General features: G+C 25.4%; 1 protein-coding gene and 1 long non-coding RNA gene across 4 annotated transcripts in view; one reads left to right on the top strand and one right to left on the bottom strand.

The window, feature by feature from the left end:
- Window positions 1-17,363, bottom strand: part of LOC126900680 (organic cation transporter protein-like) — a 42,432-nt gene that overhangs the window by 2,402 nt on the left and 22,667 nt on the right. For 2 of the 3 annotated variants that reach the window (XM_050676580.1, XM_050676589.1), the window contains 3 exons: window positions 1,519-1,793; window positions 622-789; window positions 429-532 (listed from right to left, as the gene is read on the bottom strand). In XM_050676580.1, coding sequence (XP_050532537.1) covers window positions 429-532; window positions 622-789; window positions 1,519-1,793 — 547 coding nt within the window. Of the gene's footprint in view, window positions 1-428; window positions 533-621; window positions 790-1,518; window positions 1,794-9,704; window positions 9,916-17,363 lie in introns of those variants that run through there. The other variant, XM_050676598.1, reaches the window with a different exon arrangement.
- LOC126900839 (uncharacterized) lies at window positions 11,231-12,587 on the top strand. The gene is made up of 3 exons (XR_007702923.1): window positions 11,231-11,785; window positions 11,869-12,012; window positions 12,074-12,587. It is a non-coding gene; the product is annotated as an uncharacterized LOC126900839 (long non-coding RNA).

Below are 17,363 nucleotides of genomic sequence, written 5' to 3'. Positions count from 1 at the left end.
AAAGAGAATACGTCAAGCGTCTTCAAAGTATTTCACAGAAACTAAGGAACAATTTATATAGTAGTCTATGAATTGTTTTATACATGCGAATAAAATAATAATAATATTTCTAATTTATTGTATACAATCAATATTTACTTGAATATTATATCGGTCATTTTCGATTTTAGGAAAACTATAAAACATTCATAAACATAGTAAACATGTTACTTGAATTATACTTAAATCAACCGACGGTACTTTATTTCTTATAATAAAATAAAAGTATAATAGCTGTTAATGACTAAATATTATATTACTACAGCCTTATCATAAAAGTTCACCAAAAAGTTAATTTCTTTATTATTTTAAGATTAAGTTTGTTGGAAAGTATATAATTTAGTTTTACTTTTGGGTAATTATGTTTAAGCAGACAAAATTTGGCTTACCTATCAGATACAAGGCCTGAAAAGAAACCACCAAATGCAACTCCCATCAAAAACATCATCTCAGCAAAATTCTTTAGGTTTTTTCTTTCGCAAACTAAATCCCACTAAGAAATAAATAAATCATAAAATATATTATTAGTAAAATAAAATCCTAAGTAACAACAGTAATACCGATGTCTTAATTATTATTTACCTCAGATTGTATTGTGTCACCAAATTCAGATTTACTGAACTGCCACGAAGAACATGTTTTTATAACATCTTTTTTCACATCTCTGTGCAGTAGTTCTTCAAATGTAGTATTTTCTAACAAACCCTCGTAGTTAATATCTCGGTAAACACAAGGATCATAAATAAGGTCCTAATAAAATTAAAAATACGTTATTCATTACGTCTTGATTTTTGAATTGTTATGATTAAAATTAACACATAATACAAAACCACTCCGTATGTAAAAATAAATAATTATTTTTACTAGTGTTAGTCAAATATTTAAAACAAATATATATTCTACAGTTGGATTTTATGGTTAGATTGAATTAATAGCATCATGTTAATCAGATACCAGATGATTTATAGAAACAACAGACATGTGCGATAATGTGCCATAGAAGTATAGCTTAAACGAACTCATATTAATTGTTCCGTTGTAATTAAAAACTATTTTATATTTATGTCTCATGAAATTTTTTGAATGTATACATGCCAAGTTATTGTATGGAAGCCTTCAATTCATTGAGTATCTTTTCTATTGTACTAAATAGGATTGTATGAGTTTTTAGATTGATTTAATTGTACAAGGAAATTCTAAATTTTCATTGCCCTATTTTTTAATATATCTTACACACTTCAATAATATTTTATTCGTGCGACTATAGCAAAAAAATAATGGATATTAATTCAAGTTATTTTTACAAGTCCCTGAAAATAATCATTCAATAATGTTGAGGATTAGAAGTTTTTAGAAGACATTAATTCTATAAGTGTTCATTAACTAAAAATTGAACATTCACTTATATACATATATAGATATCAAACCCGACCATATAATCTATGCAATTAAATTATATTAAATTGCATCCAATATTACCTTATTTGGCGATTCGACGAATACACCACTCAAATTTTTCCATTGATCTACCGATATTCGTTGCAGAAGACCCGGAGGCGGTGCACACCAGAAATCTGTATCTGCCCCTTGAAAAGTTAATACGAAAATGTGCCACGTACAAGGCAAATTTAACAAGGATAGGACCACAGCAAGAATAGCTTGCCATCGGCCAAATTCACCAATCACTGTGGATACAGGGTCATCGTACTTTTCTAATTTTTTCTCATCCTTAAAAACTCCAACCGCCACATTTCCTTTTTGAATAACATAAAATAAACGTCATTAGCAATGATATGAATTATTTCAATTTAAAGTTGACTTAAATTTTTAAACTATTTATAAACATAATATTTATGAAAAAATCTAAACGGTAGCTGATTTATTTATTAGCACTTTGAGTTTTTATTTTCACTTAAATTAAATCATATGCATTAAATAATAAATAACGTGTACGTATAATGAATCATGAGCAGTCATTTGAGATGTTGACACATTTTAAATAATTTATCATAATAATATGTGGGTAACAGGATCATTATGGCAAGTTATTGTATATTCGCGGCAACGCAGAATAAGACGGAAATAATTATTAATCAATTAATTATGAAACGCCGTTAATATTTTAAGATTCGATAAATAATATGTTGCTCTTGCAAGATTGGTAGATATTGTCAAGGGTATTTATAAATTGAAAAATTAAAAATTTATAGGTGCTAACGATTTCCCAATGACCTGATTTATGAAATTAGCGGTACAGATTATCTTCGATAGATCGCACACTTTATCCAATAAAAGCCGGAACTAATTGTATTTTAAGTGGTCCTTGAATCTCATTGTATGCACTCGACTAATGAACACAGTTGAATTAAAACACTATTGATACACAGTCAAAACGGGGGTCCTTCTATGAGGCCTGTAGCCTGAAGACACGGAACGGACTGCCTACACAATAAATTTCCGGTCGTGCAGGTTCCGTTTATCGCCATTGAAACACACAACTTTGACTGTACGAGTTTGATTGTCAGCTTTAACAACCCGTCACGACGTTTTTATGTACATTTTAATAACTGTATCGTTATGCAATATTTATTTTTATTATAATATGCATAATCTAGGAATTTTATCCAATATGAATCCTGAGTTCAGAATAAAACGGTTGAAAATCAAGTACATGTAATGTGCTTATGGGATATAAAAATAAACATATAGAGAAAGGCTCATTGACATTGTTGAGGTTGTATGCGTTTCATACGAGTACTGCCTCTAAGACGGCGATACGTTTGGCTGTGTCAAGGATAATATTATGAACCTGCAACACATACACACACACACATATATTTTTTTACTATACAGTGTACTATAACGTGATTCATGGTAATTTTATACGTATCACCGTACATTAATCATGTTTTTCATCGTCGTCAAATACACAAGCTGCTCGACTCGAGTTACTTTAAAATTTAACTTTATTGTCTCAACTTCGACGAATTGCTTATCGTTAAAATCTTATAAGAACCATAGGGCATTTTAATACACGTAAAAAATAATAGTACACCGAAACGGTCATAACACTCTTGTTTCTGTCGTTACAAAGTCACGGACATTACTTTTTTGTGTTCAAATAGCGTATAATTTACACGGAAATGTCGTCATAGTTTGTGCCCCGCGACGTTTAATTAAATGACAATAAAAATCAAATTCGGACTTTACGATGTTCAGAATAATATCCGACGATACGTCCTTGTGATACAATAAATTTTATCACTTCGTGATTTTTAACAAAAAAACCTATTTACCATTTGTTGAACCAGAAATAATTTTAATTATAATTTTATACAATTATATGTAGACTGTGATTTCCATAAACATACTATTATTTGACTTCATTAAATAAGTCTGAACGGTCTAAGTTGCAAGAGAGTTCTTAAACGTCAGTCAGATCATTGCAACTTGAAAATATTTTTCGCTAAATATTAAACAAAAAGTTTAACCAACGGACTTAGCTCGTGCAAATGATGTTTCCTTTGATTACACACATCTCTGAAGTCTTGTTAACTTGCCACAAGAACAAATTTCCATCGTTCCATGCGGTACTGTTCATGTTATTATTGTACATTCTGCGATGAAGATTATTACTCAATGTTTAAACTTTTTGACACGCCCTTTAAATGTTTTTGCTGCATCAATTCACATTTTAAGCCGTAAATCTTATATCCCTCGGGCCAAAACATGTACATTTATTCTATTAAATTGTGTACAATTCAATCTAAGATAGGAAGTTAACAAGTTATTGGATTTTTAATATTAATTAAATAGCTTTTTCACATAAAGTTTCAAAAGAATGCTTTCCAAAATTAAGACTTAAAGGCATCAAAAGTGCCTAACAAAAATTGTTTTAACATAATTAATTTTTCAAATGAATATTTTATTATATAGTTTTTATGAAGTATTCAAAAATATAATTAAGTTTATTTCATGGACTCAAAAAGGAGTATTACATCGTCTGTTATCATTCTTAATACCTTTTTTATTCTTAAATTTAATTCGAGCTGTGTACCAAAAGTATTCTTTCCGGTCCGTCAAAGTCATAGATGAATTAAACTGTCAACTACTTGTCATGGTTAGGCTTCTTCATTATTGTCCTCTATTGACTTTAACTATTATATCCGTAACTTATGGACCGATGTAAAAAAAAAAGTCTATTAACAGCATCTTATAGCACAACATAACTTATGCTGGCCATTTAAATTGATTCAAAGTGAACACCGTTCATGGACAAAACAAAACTGGACAAAAATGTTATGCCTATTCAATTTGTGACAATTTTTTTTTTTTTTTTGAACAATTACCCATAGCATACTTTTAACATTAAACGTGATAGTTTCATTAAGTTGAATTATAATAACAGAAAGTGAAATTTTACAAATCATATAGACTTTGTCCGTTTTTCTTAAAGATTTTACTTCATTATAAAGGTTATTTATAATTTTAAATTGTACTAAAAGTATTATTTTTATTACTAAAATTACTCAAATTAGAATAAAACTTTTATTTTTACTTCTTTTATTCATATTCAAACAAGATTATGTAATAATTTCTATAAATATGTATTCCTTTGTTCCAGGGCGTGTTGTAGAAAAGTGGATAAATCTGTCGGGACTAAAGCACTGATGTTCATCTGCGATATTTGCTGTTGGTTCCCGGATGGGTGACCCTATCGGTAAATTAACAGTGACACCATGCCCTTATACTGGCTCCTTCAGCCATTATGAGGTTGTATCAGGTCAAAATTGTCAGATCGTAAGATAGAGCCGACTCTAAACTGTTAGATTAAAGGGTAATGAGGTGATGATGATAATGTATTCTATTATTTATGGTTAAAATCAACATACAATTAAAAAAAAACAGTTTTAAAAAGTTCACAATAATTTTTATAGATAATCTGAATTTTTAATTTGTTTTTTTTTTTAAAACTAATGTTCAATATTATTTTTTTAGAACTATAATTATTATTATAAATTATTATTAGACGTATAAATTTGGTGTAATAATTTTAAAAAATTGTTCATATTTAATTATAAAAACCAATTCTATATTTGGTTGTGAAATAATACACTTAAAAAAAAGGGAAAGTAATATTACAAAAAAGTTTTTGAATTAAATTTTGTTGCATATTGTATAGCGTGTTCATTGTAATTACAAAATATATTACATTTAATAGTAGTAATAATTAATATAGTGCCTTTTCTGGACAATAGAAAGACTATCGTTATTTATATCCTAAAAACGTGAAAAAACAGTAAAAAATACATATAATAATTAAGCGTTATCCAAACAGTTATTATTGAGTACTAACGCAGACATTTTATCGGTTACACTTGTGCGTAATTCGTTAAAGCTCAACATAATATTCCTGTAGTACGTTAAGACAAACAATATATGAAAAATTGCACTAGAACCTACAGAATATGATATTTAACAAATGAGTATAGAGTAGTTACTGAATCAGGTCAGCATAATTATATTGAAATGTTTAAACATTTGCCTGTTGAATATGAATAAACATTCAAAATTAAATGTTAAAATTTAATCACTCATGTACATTGTTTGTCTCCCCCCCTTATAATCATCACAAAATAAGTAATTCGACATAGTTTCAGTTATACTTATTGCGTTTTCTTGATATGAATTACATCATAGTGATAGTACACGTACAATATGTGACTTTAATCTCTATGTTAACCTAGTGCGGAAAGTACACGGCAAATTTCGAGAAAAAAAAATTAGTATTAACAGTAGAAATAGATTCATGGAATATTTCATACCACTTCAAACACAATTCCAAAAATTCGTTAAAAGAACTCGTGAACTACTATTAAGATCTATTGGTGTCACTGATTTTGTCACACCACAACATCTTCATAATAATCAAAAATTATTTTATCAAACTATAATAATAAACGGCCTTATTTTAGAAATAAAAGTTTTCATGTATACAAAAGTTCTTTTAATGCAATATTGTATTTATATTTTTTAAATACATTATTAGAAAACGCATTTTAAAAATACAAATATTGCAATATTAAATTATTACTGATCATTGATTAAGTCACGGCGATTTATGTAATTGCAATTAAAAATTACAATTGATTTGAAAAACACTAATGCGTGTCAAATATTGACCATACTTCGATGGTCTAGAAACACTTGTTGGAGGCCTTTACTTATTACTAATTTTCAAATGACATTACGTCTAACCTTTTCAATTACTTTGAAACCTTCTGGTTTTAAATTTTGTTCTTTTGTTAGATTTCTAAAACAATACGAGGAAAATTAACTGAGTTTTTGAAAAATTAAGGCTAGTTAGCTAAGGCATTGAATTAATTTTTAGAATTAGTGATATGTATATTAATATTCCTTCTTATTTATTGACAAACTTTGTCAGTAAACATTACATATTTTGAATGAAAAAAAATAGTACACTTTTATTTAAATTACGAGTGTCAAGTCAATTAGTGCAAATAACATTTGAGTTTTACTACTATGTAAATACATCAAAGTTTATTATTGTAAAGCTGCAATTATGGTTACTCCAAAAAAAATTTTTTTTTTTTTGCAAATAATATTTAGACAGAATATATTCATTCTTCTGATGAAAAGAATGGCATACAAATATCTGTATGTACATCATTCCAAATTTAAACTAATATTTTATTTATTTATTTATGTCCAGAAGCCAATATACAGATGAATAGATAATTATATTAAAAGTTAAATAGATTTATAACATAATTGTATATAAAGACAACAACCAAATTAACAGTTACCACACTTACTCATACCTATTACAAAACAAAAAAAAATTATAATTAAAATAATGATAATTAAAAATTCCATTTTTACATTCTGTAGACAAAACATAAATTGGTAGTTTATCATAAACTTAATAGTGTCTAAACTCTCAAAAAATAAATCAATATTACATTCATTACAAGTTATTAACATTCGATTAATTGGCTCATAGTATCTATATATTTAATTGAGATGCTTAATATAAAGTAAGACATGATCTCTCAAATTATGTTACATTTATACCTATTTTTCCTAATAAATATAAGGAATCAATACTTCCACTTAATAGATCAGATATACATTTTTTTTTTTTTACTCGCCAATAAATTATTATGTGAAAATTATTTAATGAAAGGGAAAGATTCTCTTAAATAGTATATTTTTTCATCCCTTTAGGGATATAAAAAAGTTAAAGACATTTTTTCTTTACAAAAATTTAAATTTTTCAATAGTTTCCAATAGAATAAAAGTCCTTATTTTTATACAGAATGTTCAGTACGTAAGGAAACAGGTCAATTGTTATAAACAATAAGAACAATAGAAACCCGTTTCTTAACTTAGTGAACGCGAATTTTTCAATATTAAACTATAATGTATTTGATTTCTTGTAAAAATTTCGAAAAAACCATTTGTTTAATATAATAATAAATAAATAATAGTTTTCTAGATAAAATCTCGAAATTGTACAATAAAAAAAAACAGCAGACAAGGAGCAAAATCATATTCAAAACTTGGTGAAAACACTCAATGCTTCTATCTAAGATTACCAATAACAATTGTTGCCAAAATTATTCACTTGTAAGAGAACATAGACCAAAATACAATCAAATTATACACTGCAATTGATTTATTCGAAATATTTGATGAAGTATTGGTTAAATATAATTGAACATCAAAATTAAAATAAATATCGAGTATTTTAGAAAATTTTTACACAAAGAATACTTTATAGATAACATTTTTATGACAATATCATTGTTATAAATATTACTATTACTATGATAACTGATTTTTCAATGTTATAAATACAATACATTATTCAAACTAGGTCTATCTTGAGTAACCATCCTTTTGAAAACAATGTGTACCTATTTATTTGTATATTAAAGTGTAAGATTAATAAAACCAAGGGCAATGAGATGATTCAATTGAAACACTTGAATAAGCCTATAAAAACGAGTCCATCCAAAGTTCCGAATTGTGTTTCCACTTTAAACGACGCAGTTGACAGTTTAAAAAAACATATTAAGGATATTCTTCTGATATTGTTTTCGTAAACATAATAATTTAAAACTAACGAAGAAAGAAAATAAATTAAAAATAGATCTGTACAACATATTTTACTTATTGAAATATAACGTGCGAGAAAATGCATTTTCACTTCTATCCAACTAAGTGCTTATTCGATTTGGATAACAATTGTTTTACGATTCTTTCAAAATAAAAAAATTACAGACACATGGCAGATAGGGCAAAAGAATTGGTCACGTTTTTTGACTTTTACCATCTCGTACACGAAAAAGAACAACTATTGTTGTGTGTATGTATGAGATATGATTCTGAAGGGGACAGAAAAAGTCACTAAGTGCTTGGCCTTTCGTGTGTAACATAAATCGCAACAATATTGCACGTGGTGTATTACAGACTGAGAATATATTGCGACTGTCGGTTAAACGTGTGTTAAAGTACATTTGTTGATTGTCTTAAAATATATAAAATATAAAGTTTCTCCATCGCTATTGAGATGTACAGGAAAAATATACATTATTTTTATTTATGTATTCTAACAAAATAAAATTTTATTCTTTTTTTGTATTTTGCTTATACTTTTTTGTGATTCATCGTCCGAAATACGGTTTTATAACAAAGTAATAGCTTTTTATCCTACATTAATACATAAAATGTAAATTAACTTAATAAAATAATGCATTAACAAAACTGTCATCGTTTCTTAAAGTGATTCTGAATGCTAAAGAAAGTGAAATCTTGTCGAGAATGTGTACTAAATAAGAAAGAGCGCAAGTGGGTTGGTAGTTACATGTTCGTTCTGTATATTACCACTATTATTAATTCTATATTGCGTAAGTTAATTACAATTTTTTAATGTTATTTGATTTATAATCGTTAAAATGTTTAGGTATTAAGATTTATCATGACTTGAAGACAAAATAACTATTTTTTTAAACAATAAACAAATAAATAGAAAATACTCAAGAAAAAGAGCTCTTAAACTAAATATTGCATTTACTAAATGCAGTAATTTTATAAATTATTTTATAAAAATTATTTATATTTCATAAAATTTTAATAATGGTGTTTAATCTAAAACCAATTTGGGTCAACACTTGAGATTTAATGCTTAATGTTTGTTTAGCTATAATTTAATAAAATAACTAAACTTTTACTTAAATTATTTTTAATATATATAAATAATCAGCTAATCGAAATCTCTTATACTATATTACTTTATTAATATATAATTGATACTAAAAATTATTTATATCAATAGATTACAAATTAACTATTTAATATTAGTAATAAGTATGTTTCAGTTAAGTTCTACTTTAAGCACTTTTCATTTTAAAATAAAAACGAGATGCAATTATATCAAAAGTTCGTTTAATGAGTATAAATTAAATATATTCATTTTTTTTTAATTTACTGTAAAATATTAATACATAATGTGAACATTTATTATTAATTTACAAACATTGGAAACATTTTTATGATGTAACATGAAAATTTGTTAAAATTTTATTAAGAAATATTAATTTGTTTAGGTAAATATTATAATAAATTTAATATATACTCACGTTCTACGTTATAATTTTTTGATTGTCTCCTAAATATTTTCGAGAATATTTTATCGATAACGAAGGTCGGTATCACTGTCATTACGAATAATTACACAATGCACAGAAATGTCTAATACAAATAATTATTTTTTATAAAAATTGGAGTTACATGAGTGCAGGGTTTAGATTATATTCCAAAGGCACGTTGTATGTGACTGAATAAAGTAGCCGGCAAGTGCACTAATTATTCTCATGAAGAGGACAAGCCGCTATGTACAATTACTTCACGTGGAGAGGGAACTTCAACACTCTTAAATTTTAAAAAATATTATTAGTTTGTACTCGTAAGCTTTATCTATACGTGTCCATGCAATATAAAAAGTATGAGCATGTATTACAATATCCATTAAAATTGTAATAGGAAAAATCATACAAAATCAATACTTTTGAGTACTAAGAAATAAATATGTTTTTACTAAAATTTGAACCTATGTTCAATAAATTTAAAGTTTTTAACAATAGAAAAATTAGCGCGCAATTTTTGTCTACGAATTACAGTAAATTTTACTTTATATTTTACTTCCTTAAACATCATTAATATCACCCCGAATCCTCTTTATATATCTATGAATTATAACAAAAACGGAATTTTAAGTATATATTATAGGTTATATAAACAAGGATGTTTAGTGCTTAAAACCAGGAGCATACATAGAAATAATTAGGGAAGCATTAATTCATTTTTCCAAATCAAAAGTTTTCACTGTATGTCGTAAAAACTTTAGCAACCATATTTTACTCATTTGAAGCTTAAAATTAACAAAAATTTTAAACCAGCATAACAAAGCATATGCATCTGTGCCTTCTTTTCAATTATTATGTCAAAAAAATATATATAGATTTTTTAAGAATATTTGTTTTTTTTTACAGCTATACATAATAATTTGTGAAAGTCACCATGAAGTTTTAAATTTGCTATTACTCTACTCAAAAGTTGTTGAAATTGACATATTTTGGAAAATAGTCTTAGATAATTACATCATCATTATTTTTTCAAACAAATAATATATACAACCCCAACCAATAATATATAATTGTTTAATATGGACACTTTATCATCAACATAGTTATGTTGAAACTTATCATAAGTTTTTTTATTTTACATTGCAAAATGGATATTTTTTTTAATATCAAATAGGCCAACTTGTTTAAATATTTAACAAATTTCATCACTCAATTTGTCAGCAAATACTTTGTTTTACTTAACAATACTAGTGTTGTATATCGATACGGCTTAAAAGATAATATTTAACTGACATGAATTTAACTACCACCCCAAGCTTGACAGTATTTTATTTTTATTACAAAATATAAATACTTATTAAAATATTTTTAATATATATNTATATCAATACGGCTTAAAAGATAATATTTAACTGACATGACTTTAACTACCACCCCAAGCTTGACAGTATTTTATTTTTATTACAAAATATAAATACTTATTAAAATATTTTTAATATATATTATTTTTACGAGTAAAATAGTTAAAAGTATATATATAAAAAAAAAACAAAATAACTTTTATTATACTAATGATGCAAAATTATACTTAGATATTTAACGTCTTATAAAAAAAAATTACTTTTCATACATAGTGACGAAAAATTATTTTTTGCACATACTTCATATTTATTATCCTTATGCAATTCATTGTTATTGTCAATAGTCAAATAAAACTACGCAGAATTATAACACAAATTGAGAACCTTCTTTAAGGGTAATATCCTTCTGGCATATTTATAAAAGCCAATAGAAAATTGTAGAATAATTATTTATTATATTCCAGAAAATCTATTCTATCGTCGAAGTTTGATTGTTTAATTTAATATTCGTATAGCAGATTGACAGCCTTGATTATGGCCGCTATGTATTGGAAAAGGCTTCAAATGAGAACACACTGGATACCTGTAGGCATAGTGTCTGTATGTTAATTTCATATCTATACAACCATTTTTAATAATACTACAAAAGGGCAGACCAAAAAAGTGCATGAAGAATGTCCTTGGTTATGTTTAGACGATATGTATCTTAATGGTGTAAGTGACTATTTTCCTCGTTTTTATAGAATAATTGGTCTAAAAATTATGTACTTTAAAAAATAAGTAATACCAAATTTTAGTAATTGAAAATTACAACTTATACGTGTTTACGTTTTTAATATGCATATTTATGAAGAGAGAAAAAAAATTACAAGAACAAAAAAGTTCTATGTATTATTAACCTTGACAACTCATTGCACAGTGCTACAAAATCCAATACCAAGGTAAGTAATTCAAAAAATAACGTTTCTACCCTAATTTTAATCAATAAAATAACATTTTTAGTTTATTCAATTAATTCCTACTCTAACCACTTTTGAAAATGAATTATTCAAATCGTAAAACAGATTTCTTTAAATTTCTTCAATAGTCGTAGTGTTAAAATCATATATGTATATACAATTATTACCTCGTATATAATCAATTATACTTAATGAAATTAAAATAAGAAACTACAAATTTAAAAATCTATATCTAATGAATTTACTTCTTAAAATTCTTAGGACACTAAATTATTTGTTCACTTACAGGCATGTCTCTTAGCTATTAATATCAATTCTTTTTTATTCTCAAATTTTCCCTATTGTTTTTTCAATCAAAGTACTCTCTTTCAAAATGGTATTACCTGGTAAGGATGTTAAATTTTATCGGATCCTAGCCGTATCGGAATCAATGATAACATTCACTGATTCTTTAATTAAAAACACCATCTTTGATTTTTAATACTTTATTTCTTGTGCATTATTCAGACGACTTACATTACTTTAAATCTACCCTTGTGAGTACACGGCTCACCTAGCTTTGATCGATGTTATAGGTCCATAATACCTAGACCATTTAAGGATTCATGGTTCCTTTACCTAGATCTCATCCCTAATTTTATATCTTGCTTTTCATGACTCGGGCTTGGTCATAATCTTTTACCAGCTTTTACCTGTAAGTTAAACCTTAACTCAGTTCCTTTTTGTCATTTGTACGAAGAAGAAATCGTTGATAAATTTTTCCATGAGTTACCCCTCCTTTCCAATCAGAAATTAATAACAGACACAACACAGCATCTGAACTGGCAGTTCTGGTGCAGTAGTGATTTCCAGTACTAATACTATCGTGTGTTTAAAATTATATAATTTTTCCATACTGATAAAATGAGTACTGGAGATTTTGTACAGCCAGTACTCTGCCAACAATGGCAGCCAAGTACTTAGATAAGACGTCAGCAAGTACGGGATAGCCAATAATCAGTTTACTGGTGCAATACTTCACTTGTTGTCAATACTGGTACTTAAAAAAAAATTCTGATAAGGTTAATAGAAAACTGCTTAAAAACATTTTAGAATCCAACGACTTTCCTAGCCCTGTCATTTCTGTCCTACTAAACTCCCGGTCAATTCCTATGATTACTAACATCATTTTTTTGATATCAAGCACTACCACATTGTATTTTATGCATTCATTGTAAAAATTTTTGTATTATTCTATGTTATACTACATAATTAAGATCTATTATTTAACTATTATATAACTATTCAGTATTATATTAATTTAATAAAAGATTAAAAATAATTGTAACAATAACTAATATTTACATTAAAAAAAGTGTCAAACTGAAATTATTTTTAATTGCAAGAGTAATGACAATTACTAGTTAGAATAGAGCTGAAAATCATAATTAAGTATTATATTACAATTATTTTACATTATCAATACATTAAGTGAAATTTTTTTATTTCATTAAATCAATTTAATCGTTCTGATAAGTGAATTATTTATTTTTTAATATTAATTATAAATTATTAAAAACTCTTTTTCCACGCTTTTATTTAATATCTATAAAAACATATAAAATAATATAGCACAAAAAATTGGCTAAATCAAACAAAACGGCACCTTTAATTTTCAACAAATTTGAAAATTGAACACGGATGTTAAATATATTATTAAAGACTTAAAAAATTGTAGTAATGACTTGTTATGTTATTGGCTTTAGTTTAAACAGTTTTATTTTAGCTACAAATTTTAAATTGTTTAATTTTATTTATAATTATATAATATTTAAATAAAAATATTTAAATTATGCTTAATTAATATTTATTTTAATGTTAATTAAATCAGAATAACATGATTACGTGTTATTACAAGGTGGTTATTAATTATGTAAGTGATGTCAGACAAACTGATATTATTTTGGCTGCAGTAGGATTTTATAAAGTATGTAGATATATTTAACGTTTATTAAGATAAATGTATTTTAAATATTAATACTTCAAATTTGTTACAATTGTTTTGATTTCTATTGTATATACAGTATATATTGTATATATAATAATATATACAGTCCAAAAATATTAAATCAACCAATTAAATTTCAATCGGTGAACATAACGGTTTAGGTATTTATACGTGAAGAACAAAAAAAAATGGTTTTAAAATAATAAAAATGCCGATTTCCACATCCTAAGTTGCCAAACATTCCCCTGGAAAATTTTCTAGGACCACCTTTGTATAAATATTATACCTGACAGTAATTGTAAAGCAGAAAAATATAAATGCACATAGAATTATCAAGTATTCATTGTTCAAAATACAATATTTCATGAGTATTAAAAAATATTTTAATTACGAAAAAAAATTTAAGTGCTAGTAATTAGAATTTGAACGCAAATATTCAAATACATTTTACAACACTATTAAAATGTATCCATTATGCGTAATAATTAACTAAAATATAGATAAAGCGCCTAATACTGTATTACTGAAATTATTTCAAATTTATTCCACAATTTATTATTTAAATGATTCAAACCTTATGGTCATATATTATTTATTATTACATGATACGTAATTTATTTATTTATTTTAAGAAATTTGTACAATACTAAAACATTCATGATTCTATACTTATATTAACTGCAAAGTGAGTTCAATTATATATTTGGCTTAAAATATAATTATAATTTATGAAACAATGGGAATATTCGATAAAAATACATCAAATGTACTCATTTCAACAATTATTATTTTTTTGGTTTTTCTAAAATTAAAAAACAGAGACTGAATCAAACTCTCAAATAATTAGGCAGCTATTTATTAAAAAAACCTTGACAATGAAAATATTATACTAGGTTGAATTCACTAATGTAATTATACTTATATTTGTATAGAGAGTATTATATTTATAGTATAATAATTATACAGCATTGTAATAACTATTTTCGTCAAATGATGAAAGCCGTAAGATAAAGTAATATTATGTTAAACTTTTTTTTATCATGACAGTTTGATTTGTATATTTTGTTTTAATATCTGACAATTTCAAAATAATAAAATGTAAATTTTATCATAATAACGCAATTGAATTGAGATAATCGTGTATTGAAATCTTTGAAAAATATGTAATTTAACGTAACATAAGAAAATAAGTGTACAGTCGATTGGTTGTTTTAGTGTATTTGTCATAAGATAAAACAGCCACAGTAAAATAAGTCGTTAAAAAAAAATTTCATTTAATAAATAATACGATTTTTAATAAGTGACTAAATTAAATAATTTGAAAAATATCCTATAATATAAAATAAACACAACAATAAATAATTAAATACACAGGTTGATTCATTAAGGATCAGACACTCATTTTCTCGGTAAATTTTAAATTTTTGGTAAAGAAAATATTGTTTAATTCAAAAAGTTCTACAATAATATGTAGTAAAAACATAATTTTTTTCATTCCTTCAAATTTAAAAAACATTAATTTGAATTTTCTTAAATGGGAACCCCTATTTTGAATTTGTTATTATGATTTAAAATAATAATACAAACAACTTAGCTTTTATAATTTTTTTTTTTCCGATCAACCGTTTGTCTGTTACAGCTTATTTAAGTTAAATGATTTTGGATTAAATTTTTATTATTATTTTATTGTTTCGAATACAGGAGTCACTATTTTTAATATAAACTAATTTTTGTTGGCCAAAATATGACATGTAAGATAGCAATAATAAATTATGACACACAAATTGAGAGATAATAGAAATAGATTCAAATCGGGCCTTAACTTTATCATTAATAGCACAGCCTATTGGTTTGTAAGACAAACTGTAATATTGAAGAATCAATTTCTTTGAAAAACCCAACTCTACGCGTAGTATAGTGACTCTTAAAATAATCGAATACTGCGATAATGTTATCGTAATCATTGCTTACACAAAGTATTCTTTATTTTTGTTAACTGATACGTATTAAAAGTTTGTAGCATAACATCATTAACTGAATTAAGTTAAATTAGTTTATGTTACACCATAGAAAATGAGTGACTCCTGAATTCAAAACAGTAAAATAATAATAGAAAAAAAATCATTATTTCAATAGTTACCTAAAAAATGAGTGTCTTATCCTTAATGAATCACTCTGTATAATAATTCGTTGTAAAATCAAAAATAAACAATTTGTAAAATCATTTTTTTATTAAAAAAATGTTTAAGTTATAATAATTATACCAAAGTGATTAAAAGTTCCAATTTAGTTCGCAATGAGTTATCAATGCAAACAAATGTTTACTATCAATTTTAATATGGCCATTTGACGTGAACTCAAAAATAAGCTGTCACAATTTTTTAATGTCTCTTATTTTCTGACAACTACCTGTATAATAAACTCATTATATTTAAAAATATTAATTTTCAATTAACACTTTTTTTTGAAAATTTATTGCGTTTCTAATAACTAAAATTAAATCTTCGCAATTATTTAATGTTAATTTTAAAATTTTATATAGATTGTTCAGTAAGTAAGGAATTTCAAAGAATGAACACATTAGAAACCCGTTTCCTTATTAACTGCACACCCTATTAAGAAAGGTTAGAATGAAAGTAGTTATAGTCTATCATTGGTTAAATTTTTAAAAATGTTTTGAACATTTTTCAAAAAAAACAATGAATTTATTTAAACACAGTAAAAAAGTTTTCGCCATTTATCTTCAAAATAAATTATCGCTTGTCTATATTTTTTGTACCTGTACGTAAATTTAATTTAATTTAATGTGCTATCCAAAAATGAATTTTAAAAAAAAGTGGAACTGTAAGATTATTGAAGTAGAATATTTAATTATATTGTTATATATGAAATTTCAAATGACTCTCTTGAAATTTTTTTTAAAAAAGACTAAATTCATTTTTACTCTAACCCCAAAACTTTAATTGATAAATTGCTAAAAATAAATTGTATTTATAAAGTTGTTTACAATAAACATTCAGCTTAAAATGAGCACTTCTTAGTAGATAAAAATGTAATGCAGCATTGTCTAATGATATTATTTAACTTATAAGATAGAAATGGTAATTTTTCAATCGACTACTCTGATGACTGTCAATTATTTTTTTTAAATTAACCGGCCAATTGCATTTTTATAATTAATAAATACCTACATAATCATGACAATTGTAATTATTATTTTGAAATGTTTTATAAGTTATTTGGAAAACATGGACACCTACAGGGTGAAAGCTGCTTTAGGTTTGTACTTTTTAACTCACAAATGATCCTATACAGAACAATATCAATCCCAGCCAATTGCATAATA

This window comes from Daktulosphaira vitifoliae, unplaced genomic scaffold (assembly GCF_025091365.1).
Source record: "Daktulosphaira vitifoliae isolate Bord-2020 unplaced genomic scaffold, ASM2509136v1 Scaffold_1, whole genome shotgun sequence".
Taxonomy (NCBI): domain Eukaryota; kingdom Metazoa; phylum Arthropoda; class Insecta; order Hemiptera; family Phylloxeridae; genus Daktulosphaira; species Daktulosphaira vitifoliae.
This window is presented reverse-complemented; position numbering and strand designations above follow the sequence as displayed.